Source organism: Mesitornis unicolor, unplaced genomic scaffold (assembly GCF_000695765.1).
Source record: "Mesitornis unicolor isolate BGI_N332 unplaced genomic scaffold, ASM69576v1 scaffold36784, whole genome shotgun sequence".
Lineage (NCBI taxonomy): Eukaryota > Metazoa > Chordata > Aves > Mesitornithiformes > Mesitornithidae > Mesitornis > Mesitornis unicolor.
The window spans coordinates 8,624-25,840 of NW_010181406.1; the positions used below are offsets into that span (position 1 = coordinate 8,624).

The following is a 17,217-nucleotide window of genomic DNA, read 5'->3' on the forward strand; positions in this document are numbered from 1 at the left end:
TGTGGTAATTTTCATCTGAGGTCATGAGGCTTCGTCGCTCGACGGGAGAGGTCTCTGTGGAGTGGCTGCTGTGCCTCGTGCGCTGGCTCTGCCAGGGCCAAAGAATCCAGGCATTAATACACACACACACAGTGGCACCTCTTTTAGCTGCTTTTGAGACTTATTCTGAGGTCTTTCAGAATCCATCCACTTTCCTGTTACTCTTTTTATATTAAACCTGCACGCTACAGGAATGGGTTACAGGAACAGTCTGGTTCCTCGAGCTGAAAGCAGACCAACCGCAGAATTACAGCGTGAACCCGACGGTATTCACCGTAGCAAGTATTACAGGGCTTTAGCATGAAAAGTGAGCTGATGTATTCAGCATTTATCACTTTTCTCTGATCATGAACATAACATTCATGCTTCTGATGATAAAAGATTGTGGCATTGATTTATGTGCTTTTAGAAAACATCTGAAGATGTTTGTTGCTGGGTTTATTTTTTTAAAGGTGCAGCTCTGAGGCCTGTTTAAAATCCTTCGTATGACCAAACAAATGATGGGCTGCTAACCAGGGAGCTAACAGGGGTAAGATCATTAGATATTAACAGACTCTTTCAATTAAAATGTAATAAATATTTTAAATCAGTCGACAGAAAAACCTTTTCTGAGATAATTTATTAATTAAAAGGTTTAGCCTACACTATCCTCACATTCCCATAATGTGCTGCGTTTGCCGTATGAACAAAATTACTTCCTATTTTTGCCAGTAACCTAGCAAAATGAAGAAATAACCTAAAAAACCAGCTTGCTGTGGTCAGCCATTAAACCTGCTAAGAGTGCAGCCACCCACGGCGTCACAACAAGCTCAGCCAATGCTTTCCTTTCTCCAGGCTGACCCTGCACTGCCCTGAGCACACAACCACGATGGCCTCAGCTTCCTGCACACGACAGCATCGCCTGCTCCTCTCTGCTCCGAAATCCTGCGCTACCAAACCCCCTCCGATCGCCGCACCTCTCGGTAATAATTTATTTCACACACTCGGCTACCGGGTAGCAACTTCTGCCACGTTATCCCCAAGTTTTCCTTAGTGCACCACGCTTTAGTAGTGATTATGTGTCAAAGGCCTTCACAAATTTTACTTTGCCCTAGGCATCCAATTTTGCTATATAATCACTTAATTGCTACTTTAACTCTCTGTGCTCACACTCTGTATCTATCCTGCAGTTTAGTAATTATTTATCTCTCTGGCTGCAACCTGCTCCTTTCCAGCAACTTTCCTATTTCCCTGCCTCATCCCGATGCCGCTGTTCACCTCCTGAGAGGTGTAAATGTGGCACAGAACTGGTGTGGTTGCATGCTGGTGTTACACCCAAAGTAACTTGTGATCCTGCAGCGCAATCTGAATGATGAGCTTTACATTTTCTGCAGTAATGGACTTAAAATGCAAATCCCCTGGAGCCTAAGAAACACATGGCCCCAAAACCTGAACTACAGGATCTAGGCCGGTTTGCTGACATCAGACTACACGGTGTAGGTTTAGAGTAACCAGGGGTTAGGTACAGGGGCGAACCACTGGCCCCAGGAGCTGGCAATGACAAAATTTACTCTTCCTATCGAGGACTGCAAACACGCACAGCTCAGCATCGACATCTTCCCCTTTCAGGCCAGGTCACGACCAAGGACCAAATGACCAGAGGGTTTGGCGTGGTATAGCCTCCCTTTTTGGCCAGTTCTTCTGTATCTGTGCCATTTAACTTCATGATGACCTCCATGAAGGAGGACTTGAGTTACATCAGAAGTTTCAATTCAGCTGAACTCCAAGCCACGATCAGGTAAATAAGGGATGCTCCCATGTCCTGATTATCAGGCGAGAAGGGAGCCACGAGGCCAGAAGTGTAAATTCTGAATGTATCATAAGCACCTAAGCTGGTTTAATTGGCAGGATTAGCACGAGTGCTTTAATTACCGCATCACATCGTTACCGTTCAAACTGATGCAAACCCCTCCAAAGGCCTGAATCAAAATAAAGCCTCGGGGTGGGTAAACCCTTCAGCTGACGAAGTCTTTACCAGGTAAAACACCAGAACTCTTTCAATGGGCCTGAACACTTTCAGTGGCACCGAAAGCCAAATCCTGGTTGGGCACCATTCGCTCAGGGAGAAATTTACCCCTCTGCAGAGAACCAGCACCATTCAAGTCCCGTCTCAGCCTTCACAATGAGGGTGAAGCGGGGATGAGGTGATGCATACCTTCAGCCAGCCCACTGCACAGGGGTGATTTTCATCTTCAGTGTGAGTTTTCCCTAAGTAAATGGAGCAACATTTGACAGTCACTGCTGGTGTCCATTGATCAGAGAGAAATAAATGCCTGAAAAAAATTCTGTGGATACACCCGGTTCTCGAAATGAAACTGAAGAGGTGAGAGTTCTGCAGATGGGATTTTATTGTCATGAAGGGATGGAGAACTGAAATCTTTAAGGCAAGTGAAAATGGAAACAACAATTTTACATGTGCACGTCATCCGTAATTAAACAGTGCTTGTGCATTCAGCCAGTCAGGAAACAGTGATTTACTGATCCTCAGAGTCAAGCACAGCGTTAGAAACGTGAGCAGCAAATACCAAGTGCAATCCACTCACAGAGAACACAGCTTTATGTTAACCGAAAACACTGAACAAGGCACCGTTTCCTTCAAAACTGTTACCTGCTTCCAGACACTCTACAAGCAGAACAGAGGTTAAATTTGTCAGGTGGATTATTCATTACAGGTCATTTACTCGACTTTTCACACTCATTACAGTGCACGCTCCTACAAAGTCACACACATACAGAACTCCTCCTGAAAGCTTTCAGACTTAAACGCTCGCTGCAATCCTGATCCTCTCAAGCATTCATTACTATTCATCAAAAACATTTTCTGTTTGCAAACTTAATAAAGCACGTACTTCTCATTAAGGACTATTTACATGCCACGTTTGAAGTTTCAAAGTTCAGCCGATTTTGAGCTATCCCTGTGGAAAAAAATGGTCAGAATTTTTTTCAATGGGTAAAAAAAGCCATGTACTTTATTCACACACTCAAAGAACTCAAAAAGGTGAAGGCATTTTGCTGATACAAGAGACAAGCATGGAAGTTTTCCACCCAAAAGTGAATGTTTTGTGAAGTTATGAGGGGAGAAACAAAAGGGATCATTACAGAAACTGTGTTCTCAAATCCACTGCTGTGCCGTACCGTACACGCTCATTCCCAATCTGACAGGGTCTCGCTTGCAATGACACTTTTTCCAGTTAAGAAAGGGCTGTTTTCCACTATTTCTACTATAATACCACTTGACAAAGTGCCACTTAACTCTTCCTCAAGAACTCACCCCTTGCCAGAATATTTAAGGCCACTTTATTTCCCATTTAAGCAGTCACGGTGCTTCAGCTGGGTAACTGCTGCTTCACCGCTATGGCCTCTGCTCACCTTTACTGCTGGCAGTGGCCAAACAGCGAATGGTAACGAGTGAGGAAAACATACATCAAACATACGACACTATTTCCCCATAGGTTAAAAAAAACCCACCTGATCTGCACTGGTGCTTGGGGCTGCAATGCATTTTCGTACCTGTAATCCAGAGATGGCAGCGGGGTATGGGGAGAGCGCGGTGGATCCCAGATTTCGGCCCAGGAGAGGGGTCATGGGAGTGCTACTGGTGGTGTGGGTAGCACGCCAGTACGCCTCCAGGTACTCTGCCAAGTGCTCGCAAGCGTCCTCCAGCTGATTTTCATCCAAAATGACATCAAACATTTCCTGAGCACAACGACAAGAGTTTGGTTCATTACAGCGGTGCAGATGAAAAGCGCCGTTAAACAACTCTCATTCTTTAAAGTTCAATGCAGGAGAATCAGAGCGTGGGGGATTGCAAAAGGAAACGATACAAGTGGGTCTGTGAGGTGATCAAAAGCCAGAGCTCTCGGGAGTCTCTGCGTGGTTTCAGCGAGGTTGTCCAGGTGCTGGTGAGCAAAACCACGCTCCACGGCCCAAGACGCCTTCTGTGACTTTATTTTGCTCTGAAGATAAACGGGTGAGTAACGCGGGCTGCTCTGCACTGGTTTTGGACCCCCGGACTCTCACATCCTCACTGTGAACACACTGAACACCAGAAGCCAAAGGGACCCTCTGCAGACCGTTTTGAGGTTATCAGCGTGACAAGAGCCGGTAACAAACAGCTGATGATAAACCAGCATAAACTGAGCCCCTCGTGAGAAATAGAAACTTATTTTCAGCAGTCAAGTTTCACACCTCACCTTTAACCTTAACTCGTGCCTTAGTGGAAAAAAATACAGTGAAAAGAGCACAGGAAATGAAGAAGAGGAGGTGCTGAGAGTAACCGATACAAACCACAGGCTGCTCTTTCCTCCACGCATATTTAAAGGTCTGTCCAGTACACGGAGCTGACGTCTCTAGAATAAAACTGCACGGTGAATTTATCATTAATCTTGATCACCCATCTACCCTCTGCGCAAAAGTCTGGTCCAGAACTTTAGCACTAAAGCCATTTTAGTTATTTTTTAATTGATTCTCTCCTATCAGCACGGGAGAGTGAGGCTCCTCTGCCAGCACACACGGGGTTTCCTTCTTTCACTGTCCGTGCTGAGAAAAAGACTCCTTTGGTTGAATTCCCCCTCTGCTCTGCCCTGGTGAGACCGCATCTGGAATACTGCGTCCAGTTCTGGGCCCCTCAGTTCAAGAAGGACAGGAACTGCTGGAGAGAGTCCAGCGTAGGGCTACAAAGATGATCAAGGGAGTGGAGCATCTCCCTTATGAGGAGCGGCTGAGGGAGCTGGGGCTCTTTAGTTTGCAGAAGAGGAGACTGAGGGGAGACCTCATTCATGGTTAGAAATATTTCAAGGGTGAGTGTCACGAGGATGGAGCCAGGCTCTTCTCGGTGACAAACAATGATAGGACAAGGGGTAACGGACACAAACTGGAACACAGGAGGTTCCACTGAAAATTGACATTTGTCTGGCAGCAAGCAGGTCAAGGAACGCTCCTCTGCACCCTCCAACGTCCTCCTGCCAAACTGGGGACCTGTTTCTCGAGTTTCTTTTTAACCTGGATCAGTGGATTCGGGGAACTCACAAAATGCTGCATGGGCACAACTGAATGTGCAGAGTAAGACAAAACACGCGGCGCTGCTGCCTACGGCTTCCTCTGTTCACCGAGCTAACGGCTTTGTGAGCTTCTAAGAAATGCAAGCTAACACTTCACTTAACCCACCCCTTCTGTGATGGTGTGGGGTGTTTTGACAGTGATCTCAGTTAAGCTGAATTTCAGGAGGGTTTTTAGCAGCTGCAGCAGAGCTGTCACCTCTTCAACACCTGGGCTGGTAATGGTGACCCTCTGGGGCCGGCATCTGAAAGTCACCCGAAAAGCTGCAAACCTGGCAGGATCCTGGTTCTGGGGCTCTACAGAGTTTTATGGGGAAAATAAATTACACAGAATGTACTCTTTTCTTTCTTTTACCTAAAATTTCTGTGTTTGTTCTGTTCCTGTGTATTTGGGAGAAGCTCAAAGACTCTTTTAAGAAGATCCTTGTTTGTTAATCAAGCAGTTTCTTCCCAGTCCTCCTTACAACACACGTTACTCACCGCAATATACTTTTACAACACGTGTAAAGCATTTATCATTTAAGCATTTCCACGTGCTAGCATTTCTCAAGTGACAGACACCAACAGAGCGGTCCTTCCTGAAGGGAAGACAGCAGTGGCTACTGATGTTACTTGTACAATATTGCTGGTAAATGTTGTAAATTGTTCTCGGTGTGTTAAGCCATGTCAGCAACACAAAATAAAATGATTATGACTGCAGAGGGAGTGTGAGAGGGCTGAGCCTCAGGCACTGCCCAGGGTCGTACAGCCAAGGGCCATCCCAAATTGCACCTTAACCCACTGAAGTCGGGGAAACGGAGCTCGGGCTGTGGGAAGGGACGTCCCAGACATAACCACAAGGATGGAGGTGCCCCGTGACGGAGGAGGAATGTGAACCTGTGGTGAGGTGTCTGGCTGGTGCAGTCCTGCTTCTCTGAGCCGTATCACAGAATCACAGAATCACAGAATGGCTCGGTTGGAAAAGCCCTCTGAGATCATCACGTCCAACCGCTCCTGTCTACCTCCTAAACCATATCCCTAAGTACCTCATCTACCCGCTCTTTAAACACATCCAGGGATGGTGACTCCACCACCTCCCTGGGCAGCCTGTGCCAGCTTCTGACGACCCTCTCAGTAAAGAACTTCCTCCTTAGCTCTAACCTGTATCACACTCCTGCTCAGCGCGGCCGGGCAGAGGAGCGCAGGCGTTCAGCACTGGTGGAAGATCAGCACGGCATTAATAATGAACGCAGCTCCTGACCTTAAATATGCCAGAAAAGACAGCTATTTTTAAAACGTCTAGACATACAGCTCCAGCTGATTACTTAAGGCTGGCTCTCAGCAAATGGGAAAAAAAGCAAAGTTTTTATGGTTTTCAAGTATCTTCTCTTAAACAACTCCTCCTCTGCAGGAATCTGAGCTGCAGCACAGACCAAGCAGGTCCCAGCGCAGGAGACAGCAGCACTGTCAATGGTCTTAGCAGCACGCTTTTACTAAATCAAATCATGGATCAACTTGGTCCTTCAATCTAAACTCAGCCAAGACGGTTGTCTCTCTTCGAGTGCTCTCAGTCAGCAGTGACTGACCCTGACTGCCTCATTTGGGGAGCTAAACCTGAGAGGAGCGAGAGGAAATCACTGGATAAAGAGCAAACAGGGCTGTGAAACAGGCACCTCTGTGCAGGTGGAAAGATCAATACAGCTGTCAGATGTGCAGCGGTTGGTCTGTGTGTAACCTTGGTGTAAATACCACCAGCCCCATGCAAGCAGGTGCAGCTCCACTGAACTCGGAGTTAGGAAGGTGCACGCTTTTACACAGATTATTTTGTACTGCGGAAAAGTGTGGTTTTGGTTCAGTTCCCGGGACCTGAATGGCTCGGAGGAAACCTCTGTCCTCCAACAATTCAGTAGAAAATCACATGTGAGAAATACAATAAAGCTGAGCTCTCCAGAGCAACTCGGGATGGTCTGAACGACTTTCAGCGCTGCTCCAAGTGGGAAACAAAATGCAGGAAGTGTATTTAACTGGAGAAACTGAGATACACCCCCACATACACACACCCCCAGCAGCACTTATCTGGATCATCTGAATTCTTGCTCCACATCAGGCAAAGGTGGAATCCGAACCAGATCTCTCCCAGTCTGGACACGTTTTAAACCCTTCCCTTTTAGAGAAGGACAGAAATTTCGGCCAAACCTATCAGCTTTTCTCTCTGCTTTCTGACCTTCCACTGTGAATCCAGCCTGAATATACTCCAAAACCCTGCAAGAACTGCCACAGTTCAAAGTTTGACAGATTCACATTAATTATTCCTCAGTTTCTACTTGGCTGAAACTACTGAGCAGCCATACCCTGAATTTCCTGCACAGCAGCATCGGGCAGCTTGAAATGGTGTTTTCCAGAAAGCTGGGCTGCACAGGTGGAACTGCGCCAAAAGCTGCTTGAACTTTGTTACTTTCATTTGAATCCAGAATAAAAACCATCAGAAATGGAAACAACCTATAAGGACTACACGACACAAGGCATAGAAGGACAATCTGACCATTAGCTTGGAGCAGAGGAGACTGAGGGGTGCCCTCATTCCTGGGGATCCATTGGGAAAGGGCAGTGTCAGGAGGAAGGAGCCAGGCTCTGCTCTGGGATGGCCAATGGCAGGACAAGGGGCAATGGTCCCAAGCTGGAGCACAGGAGGTTCAAGCTGAAGATGAGGCCAAAGTTTGTGAGTGTGAGGGTTCTGGAGCATGGCCCAGGCTGCCCAGAGAGGTTGTGGAGTGTCCTTGTGTGGAGACACCCAAAGCCCTGGCCGTGTTCCTGTGTGACTGCTCTGGTGCTCCTGCTGTGGCAGGGGTTGCACTGGGGGAGCTTTCCAGGGCCCTTCCAACTCCTCACATGCTGGGATTCTGGGATTCTGTGATTAGGGTCGGGGATTTGTTCTGCTGATCTCAACTCCCAAACCTGTTCCTAGATCACCCCAAGACCTTTCTTTTGTCAGCATTTTGTCTACTTTAAGATCAAGGAAGCCTTTGCAGTGTCTATTCTACATTTCTCTGAATTAATCCGATTTCTCCTGAGTTCTTTAGGATGAGAAAGACGGGCAATAGCAAGGCTGCACCGTCTGATCATTCCCCTGGCACAAACAGCAGCCTCTGCACAGTGATTGCTCTGTAAAAGCAAGTCCTCACCCGAGTTCCTTTCTACCAAGTGGCTTTCTTGGAAACCAGGTGTGGTTTTCAAAAGTAAAAGCAAGTTAGAGGTGCCCTGTAAACACAGTGATCCAGGACTCTGCTCCCTAAGCAGGGGGTGATTCAAGGTGAGCAACCACGGTACCGCAGGCCCGCAGACACATGGCTCACACAGGAGTTTGGGACTTCGGCCTTTTGGGACCTTACGCTAGCGCCGTTCCACAGATGATGTCACTTGCTGAAGTGCTGGTTTTAAAATGACACATTTAGCATGCGCATTGTTTTTGACCTGTCGCCTTGCCAAGGACCGTAACAAACCCAGCACAGCAGATAAACAGGACAAAAGTACCAACCAAGTTGTTTCTGAGCAATAAAAGCTGACCGAGGGTTGCGACTGCAGGGCTGTTTGAATCACCATAAAGTGGAGTGATAAGGGATGAACTTGGCTGGAACAAGGGCCAGCGCAGCACAAACCTTTCCAGCTCCACGTACCACGAGCTCTTTAGCCTCTCCTCTGGACTTACCGGCGGGCACTGCGCGAGTTTGTCAGCTGCCACCAACTGCACGTTCAGGTGTTTGCTCTGGGACTTCCCTCTCGATTTAATCAGTCGCTGCAAAACCTGGAAAGAGGAAAATGCGAGTTTAGGAATCGCATATGAAGCTCGGACTGATGCCCTACTGGAGGATTACCACGTTCAAAGCTCTCTGATACGTTTGACAAAACGGATAAAGTCTTGTCCTTGAACACAAGCTCAAACCTTAATAACCTCCCTGAAAGCTGGCCACATTTGATCCCTTGCAAATGCAGCGTGAGTGGTGATTTTGCTTTATTCCACTTGAAGTCATATGTTATTTTTGACAAACGTAATCTTCTAGAGGACCGTGAAAATTATATATATACAGAGTTACACTGGATTGCCCGCAGTCCAACAGCAGCAGTGTGCTGTGTTGTGCAGCAACAGCACTGTAAGGCCACCCTAAGGTTAGGGATTGCAGGGACAACGCAGAGCCACAGCGGTGCTGGGGTACACGAGCTGCCCCAGGGAGCCCAGAGCTGCACAGAGAATTTGCTCCTCAAGGTTTCTGTCCACTGAAGTGGTGGGTGCCTGCTCTAAGGCTCAGCCTAAGGCTGGGCCAAGGTTTAGGGCAGAGTCCTTGACCTAAAAATGTCACTGGTTTTCTCTTCATCTTGCTGTTGATTTCACAGAATCCCAGAGTATGAGGAGTGGGAAGGGACCTGGAAAGCTCCCCCAGTGCAACCCCTGCCAGAGCAGGAGCACCAGAGCAGTCACACAGGAACACGGCCAGGGCTTTGGGTGTCTCCACACAAGGACACTCCACAACCTCTCTGGGCAGCCTGGGCCATGCTCCAGAACCCTCACACTCACAAACTTTGGCCTCATCTTCAGCTTGAACCTCCTGTGCTCCAGCTTGGGACCATTGCCCCTTGTCCTGCCATTGGCCATCCCAGAGCAGAGCCTGGCTCCTTCCTCCTGACACTGCCCTTTCCCAATGGATCCCCAGGAATGAGGGCACCCCTCAGTCTCCTCTGTCCAAGCTCAAGAGCCCCAGCTCCCTCAGCCGCTCCTCAGCAGGAGATGCTCCACTCCCTCCAGCATCTCATCTCTGTGGCCCTGCTGGACTCTTTCAAGCAGTTCCTGTCCTTCTGGAGCTGAGGGCCCACAACTGGACACAGAGGCCCCGGTGCAGATAACACAACCAGGTCCCTCCCAAATGCACAGATTTCAGGGTGAGCTCCATCACCTTTGGAGAAGACACTTTAACGTGGACGATGATCGGCGCCAGCGACGTCTTGATGAGCTGCGCGGGGTGGTTGATGGTGTCTGCGTCCAGGACCACCAGCTGCAAGGACCTCGCCAGCTCGAAGATTCTTTCGATTTCGCTCTGCACCTCGGCTGGGAAACGAAATCAAAACCAGGTGAGAGCTGCTCAAGCCCAGCATTACTTACACCAAAACATCAGCACCCATTCATTGCACTGACTGCATACATTCAGGATGTCAACTCCATACGGGAATTAATGCAATTTCCATAAAATAGCCTGTTAGTCAAGGAAAATTTTAAAATAAACATTACCTTGGAGTCAGTTCTGCTGTCTGAAAACACACAGGTACTATGTTCCTTTATAATATCAGTGTATTTAAACACGGGCTGCAATTAAATGCACATTTCTACTAACACAAAATAAACTTAAGCGCATTTTCTTGCTTAAGGAGTCATAAGATTTTTTTTAATTTTAGACTGCAAGTGATTTATGGATATTTCTTAAACCTTTTTTTGTTCCCAGACTGTAATTCGGATTTAACTCCAACGAGAGTCTGTATGAAAACAGAACTGTGACTCCTAATTCAACAACCACAAAAACGGTTTATGTTAAAAATCGACAGGTTATTCCTTCAGATGACACTGATGCCAATGTTCACACCAAAGCACTTCTGTCTGAAGGAGATTTATTTCCATGTAAATGACATTTCTGATATTCGTTGTTCTGACCCTTCTCCATCACGTGCACGTGGTGAATTTTGGCTGGATAAAGCCAGCACGAACAGGAGCTGTAGGTTACACCACCACCGCCCAGAAGGGCTGGATGGCAGCACCTCTCACGTACTGAATCCACCCGAGGGCTGTTCACACAGCAGTGTGTGTTCACAGCCACCACAGGGTTTAGCTTCACCCTTAATTCTGGGGTGAGGTAACCGCGTTCAGAATTACACCGGGGTCAGCCTTACCTAAACTGGATCTCGTGTTTGACCGCTCGATTATTGCCCTCTTGCTCGGATTATTCAGCACAGACCTCTTAGCGAGAGAGATGTCGGCTGTCACCCGAGTTATTGATATCCTATGGGCGAGAACACAGCACACAACACAAACACAGCACTTTCAGCAAACTGGGGGTGATTTACAGCTACGTTCTGTTCCAGAGAGAAAATACAGTAGATACCATGCAGACATGTTTTACAGGTCATCATTAAAGAGCATAGAGAGAAATGCTGCATCACCTTAAAGTATTTTCTATTCCTTACATTACCGTAGACTCTGACACATAGATATACACATACATATATGTTTTTATATGTATTTTTTATATATTTATATTTTATATACATATTTTTATATCTCTCTCTCTATATATATATATAGATATAGTTTCTGCTATTCTACTTAATGCCTCAGTAAACTTTTCTCCTCCCTAACTCCCTCATCTCCTACCTGAATTGACACAGCACCACAAATACAAGTTACACGGGCATACAGGACAACAGCAACATCACAGTAACAGCGCTTCTCTGCCCAGAGAGTTCAACCTGACATTGCTGAGAGGTGAAAAAGGGCCATTTTTGGACACCTTGTCCCTGAGTGAAGCTGCTTGATCTGGGAGCCTGCTTCTCCAACACGCGCTCGCCTTTTGCAGACACTGAGCTGCGCCGATGGGCAAAAGGATCTGGAGACAAATAAGTGGTGCCAGAGCTCTCTGTGCTGCTGGAGCCTCCTCTTTAGCTTAAGAAAGGCCATTTTTTGACTTTGACAAGAGACACAAGGTTATAATAAAACAAAGATCACTTCACCCCAGATCCATTGAGGAGGAGCCAAAGAGCTGTGAATAATGAAAAGGAAGCTGGGAACGACCAGCAGCCCTTCCACACAACCTAAGCTTTACGTGGCTCTAAGTGAAATTATCAGATGAAGGGTTAAAAAGTAGTGTAAGTATTTTTCTACATAACATATAAATAAATTAACTGCTAGAAAATGTACCAGAGACCAAGGGTATAAAGGAGTTTAAGGAAGAAATGGGAGAAATGAATGGTCTGGAGGTGACGATAAAACACAGTGATCTTCATTGCACTTCTGGAAGCTCCTGGATCAATGACTGCAGCAACCAGTGACTGCACCAGGGAAGGACCACAAATGCTCCCCTGCTGTGCCAGATGTAGGAATAATTTAATTATTCCTGAGCAAAAAGTACCCCTAAGTATCAGTGCTGCCAGAAGATGCTATGAAAACAACGTGCCTTTGCTGGGTTTTGTTCATATCGTGTGTACAGAGTCACAAAACTGCAGAGGAGATGGGAGAGAAGGAAAAGTGGAGTAGAAGAGAAAGACTGCAGAGCAAAGCAGTTGGCAGGAGGACCGAGCAGCAGCTGAGGCACCTGGAAAGGAATTTACTTCATTTTTCTAAGCTGACTCGGAGCTCAAGCCGATCATATCAGCCTGCTCGTGCCATTTAACTTCTTCAGAGCTGAAATCTCACACTTCTGCCTGACCTGGCTGCCAATACTGCTAACAGCAATGGGATTTCCCAATTCTCAGGCAGGATGTGGCTCTTTACCCTCCTCTGAAGACCAAGGGGATGGAGGGGGAAAAGCCCAAAGAGCCAGGCCAGGACCAAGCCCATGTTCCCAGCAAGGAAATCCAAATTATCCTCTCAAACCCCATCAGGAAATACTCTCCGTGCTCCAGCTGAAGTAGATGAGCTCTCCTCACGATTTCTGAAGTTCTGACACACTTTTTTCCCTGTATTTCACTTCTCAGCATTTCCCTCTCCAAGCTGCCTTCTTAAGGCAAGAAATATTTAGGAGCTGGTATTTCTTAGGTGTTGCTCTGAAGCGCCGTCACCGCACCCCGTTGAAATCTGCTGTTTCCGATGCTTATTTCGGGGCCAGGGTGTGATTGAGTTTTATTTAGAGAACATCCTGCTGCTCAGGAGCCTGGGACTGCACAGATGGTGCTGGAATCGACCTCCCCCAAACACAGCAACTCTAAAATAAAACCCAGAGGTACCTGAATTTGTTGTCTGCATACAGATACATGGCTCCCTTGGACTCCAGGAGCGTATTTCCCACAGCAACACTAAAGAACTCAGCCTGGGAATGCCAATTTTAAAGGTATTTCGGCATTTTCCGTGTGCCCCAGTCACCTTCCATCTAGGTTTCTCTTGTAATCTCAGGCTGGTTAAGGCATTGAGGCTGAATTAGGCTATTAAATTCAAGAAATCCTACTACAGACACAGCAGATATGATGATGCATGCACTTCTAATAGTACACCCCACAGCTGGCTACATTTCAGTGCTGATACATCAGTTCTGAACATGCATCAATCTTCTTGCATTAAAAACAAAAAATGACTGCAATGTTAGTAACACGTGGGGAAAAAGGCACGAAAAGGACAGCGTTTCTCACCTCCCATCAAACCTGTGCTTCAAGAAGTCAAAGAGAGCTTTCTGCATCATGTCTGTCACCTTTGCGGAGGTGAGGAGGAGCGACAGGGAGGAAAAGAAGGCAAAAGTAAGCAGAGAGGTAAGCAGAAGGGAAGGAAACTGCCAACAATCAGTAATACCCTTTAGAGGTAGCAATCACTGAACTGTCATGCTCCTGGCAGCATGTTTTAATAAATACTTGCAAGGTATTGCACAAACAATGCGTGTTTCCATGGCTGCACATGCTGAAGCATCCAAGAGATGCTCGGCCCCAGTCATCTGCTTCGCTGCTGGAGCTCCTCATCCTTTTCAGGACAGCTCAGGCTGACACTGATGATCTGTGGGCCTGGACAGGGAGTTCATCAAACCCCTCCAGGTGGTTTCTCTATCCCAGGTTGTCTTTCAGAATGGTTCTTACAGCATTTAGCCCAAAAAATATACTCAAAAGGATTTTCCCATGGAGGTTGCACAGTGAGATCGATGTGTTTCGGTTACGTAGACGACTGTTTGTAACTGCAATTAATACTCTAACTGCATTACTGTTCATACACCTTTATGTGTCTGAGATGTCGTGTTTAGTATTATTTTCTTAAACAAACTTGGGGCAGTGTATTTGTAGAGGTCTGTATTAACAAGCAGCCTCTAACCCCTCTGAACCTGAGAGTCCCTACACAAATTAATCTGTGCTGCAGCTCCATCAAAGCCAACAGATGAAGTTTACTCCTCTGAAGAAACATCTCTGTACAATTAAAAAGGCAAAGTAGCACATGAATACCCAATTCCTGCTCTGCTAAACTGCACTTTCAGTAATTCTTACCAAAAAACAATGCAAGAACACTGCACTATGCTAACAGCAGCACCATCCTGTAATCTATCAATACGAACCATTCCAATAGGTTTAATAATAGCCCATAAATTACTAACGTTAATGAAACTCAATGAAGTGTATCTTTGATTTTATGTTCGTGTTCACTTAGTTCCTAATTCAGCACAACACTTTACAGATGGTTAAGTTCACCAAAATGCCTTGCTAAGAGCCCATGCTCATGCATTAAGTGCTCATTTGAATCTGCAGCAGTCTTGAAAACATGGGAGTCACATCTGTGTGTGTTATCAGATCCACCTCCACGTGAACAGAGAGAAATGATTTAGAAGGGTTAAAGGTTTCTTCACCTATGTATTTCAATATACTAATAATATAAAGAATAAAGTCAAGAAAACGTGCTGAGTTAATGACCATCACACTCAGCTTCAGGTGCTGGAGAACAAAACTGAATAGGCTGCAATAACCTGGCTACTTCATCTGCCAGCACCGAGTTTCATGGCAAGATGTAAAGTTTTTATAAGGAGAACAACGGGGAAGCTTCTTCAAAATTTTGGCTGATTAAGCTCAAAGCATGTGGCAGTTTGATTAAAATTTAACACGCACGCTGAAGTCCAGCTACTTAATCTGACTGCAACAACTGCTGCGTGCAGCGGACACGACTCTCTTCTTACTTGATTTAACCAAGAATAATTGTGCTGAAAATAACAGATGTGTGCTGTGTTCAAAGCAGTTAAACTGCAAAGAGAGTGCTAATGTACCCACGTTACCTCTCCTTCAGCTGAGACATCCCGAGTGAAAAAAATTCAGCTGGTACCTCAATTAAATAGTGCAAAGTGTGCTCTGAGCTCCTATTTGGACAATGATTTAAGCTAAGATCAGGTTATCCTAGCAGACTTGCAATGCTTTTTTTCATGCATGCTGAATGTACTAAGGAAGGTGACAGGTAACAAAATCATGGTTATCAACACCTGGCACACGTACCTCATAGCCTTTCAGTGAGGGACCCACCAAGACAACCGGCCTCATCGATGGCACTACATCGTATGGGGGAATGTGCTCCGTCTGGGGGAAGAAAACAGCCCTTCAGATCATCAACCACACCAGATCCATGTGAAAATCCTATGAATCATGTACTGGAATTAAAGAATTATGGAAATAAAGGTACTACTCACCACTTTTTGTTTCTGTTTTGCTAAAAGACCAAACAAGAACTTGGTTAAAAACACACGCCGTATATAACCATAATAACTCTTGCCAACAAAAGTCCCTTCTGGTTTCTCTCAGCGCACCCCTTTTTTGGTCAGCCCAGTTTAATTTGGTCATTTGCTCCATTCTGGGGCAAGCACCACTTTTTTCCTGAGACTTTTCCCCAGTCCCTTAGCAACTACCACATGCCCAGAAATAGCTGCCTTCCTGCAGCTCCGCACACGAGCCCTGCTCTGTAAAACGGCTCAATGAGCCAGCAAAGGGGGAATCCGCATCTCTCATATATAGCTTTTAAAACACAAGTATCAGAAATAGCGAGAGTTTCCTTAAGGAAAATCCTGCCTTACCTGTGGAAGTGGGGGTGGCTCGAAACGTGCCCGAAACCATTTCTCCAAGGCTTGAAGAAGAATTTCCGCTCGATTTCCTAGGGGATCAGAAAGAGCCCTGTTAACGCCACGCGCCTGGAGGTGCAAACGTGTGGGGTTTTAGGCAGCAGCTCTGAGAAGTCGCACGGTAAAGGAGAATTTTCACCCCCATTCCTGCTCCAAGAAAGCTTCCTCTGAAGCGAGAGGTGATGGGCACCATGCAGGGACACGGGGAAACCAAAGTGTCTGTAACTAAGTGGACCTTTTTCTAATTTATTTAATATGCTGAAACAGGATCCTAAATACTCCGTAGCGTCCACCTCTCCGAATTAAGATAATCTCCTTTCTGTATGCTGAGATACGCTGGCTTCCTCTGAAGCGACTGCAAAAATTACAAAAGCAATTTGGGAAAAGCACAGTTAATGCTGTTCAATCATCCTAAAAACATTTCCCCAGATGGTTTCTACTTGCAATGATTCCTGACCCTGATTAAGTGTATTAGCATGCCAACTCCCCGACAGGGCTCTACGGGCCAAACCATGCTCCTCTCCCCGCCATCTATTAGCTCCAGATTCAATTGGCTCACGTCTCTTTGCTCTGCAGCACTACAGGTTCTGTGCTCCTCGTTATCTGTGTGGACATTTGAATTTCATTTTCAATTACTGGGACTAATACACGAGTGGTGGAGTCATTAAAAAAACGAGAGAAGTGGTTTGTGTGCTCAGGCAATAGAGGAGTGACCTCAGTGCCCGAACTGAGACGATGAGAAATCGCTGTTAAAACCTAGACCTGGGGCCGGGTTTGTATTTTTCCAGGGATTTGCCATCTCCAGCAGTGGCAGTGGGGAGACATCGAGCGGCCAGGCTGGGAGATGAAGATGACAGGAAGGCAAATGATAAAACCATATAGTTTGAAAAGTCTGATTTTGGCCAAAAGGGAAAGAAAAAACTCACAACCTCAGGAGTACAACAGTTGGGGAAAAATCTGGCAGCCTTTTGAGCACCAACCTGACTAAAACCCACAGGAACAGAAACCTCTCTGCCCCTCAGTAACTCCCGTCCTTACCGCTCACACCGTGTTACTGATCTTTCCCAAAGTCAACACACGTTTTTTCTTGTTTCTCCACATCTAACACATCTGCTCTCTGCAAATACCTATTTCCATCTGCAATCCCAAACCAAACACTCCTCCGGAGTGCAATAAAACAGCAGCGAGTGACCTTTGAAAACACTGTCCAGCGTCAGGAACGGTTTCACGCTCTTTTAAAAGGTTGCGGCGCTCTCACCCTCCATGGAAGCGGCCCCTCTTCT

The 17,217-nt window shown here is 46.4% G+C and overlaps 1 protein-coding gene across 1 annotated transcript in view; it reads right to left on the reverse strand.

The window, feature by feature from the left end:
• The window catches only part of CACNB4 (calcium channel, voltage-dependent, beta 4 subunit), a gene marked incomplete at its 5' end in the record, with an annotated part of 17,400 nt that extends 191 nt beyond the window's left edge, over positions 1-17,209 (reverse strand). The window contains 10 exons of the mRNA XM_010183421.1: positions 1-88; positions 3,589-3,774; positions 8,821-8,916; positions 10,061-10,212; positions 11,046-11,155; positions 13,494-13,552; positions 15,318-15,398; positions 15,509-15,528; positions 15,890-15,966; positions 17,193-17,209. The exon at positions 1-88 is cut by the window's left edge and continues 191 nt beyond it. Coding sequence (XP_010181723.1) covers positions 1-88; positions 3,589-3,774; positions 8,821-8,916; positions 10,061-10,212; positions 11,046-11,155; positions 13,494-13,552; positions 15,318-15,398; positions 15,509-15,528; positions 15,890-15,966; positions 17,193-17,209 — 886 coding nt within the window. The remainder of the gene's footprint in view (positions 89-3,588; positions 3,775-8,820; positions 8,917-10,060; positions 10,213-11,045; positions 11,156-13,493; positions 13,553-15,317; positions 15,399-15,508; positions 15,529-15,889; positions 15,967-17,192) is intronic.
• Positions 17,210-17,217: the final 8 nt, after the last annotated feature.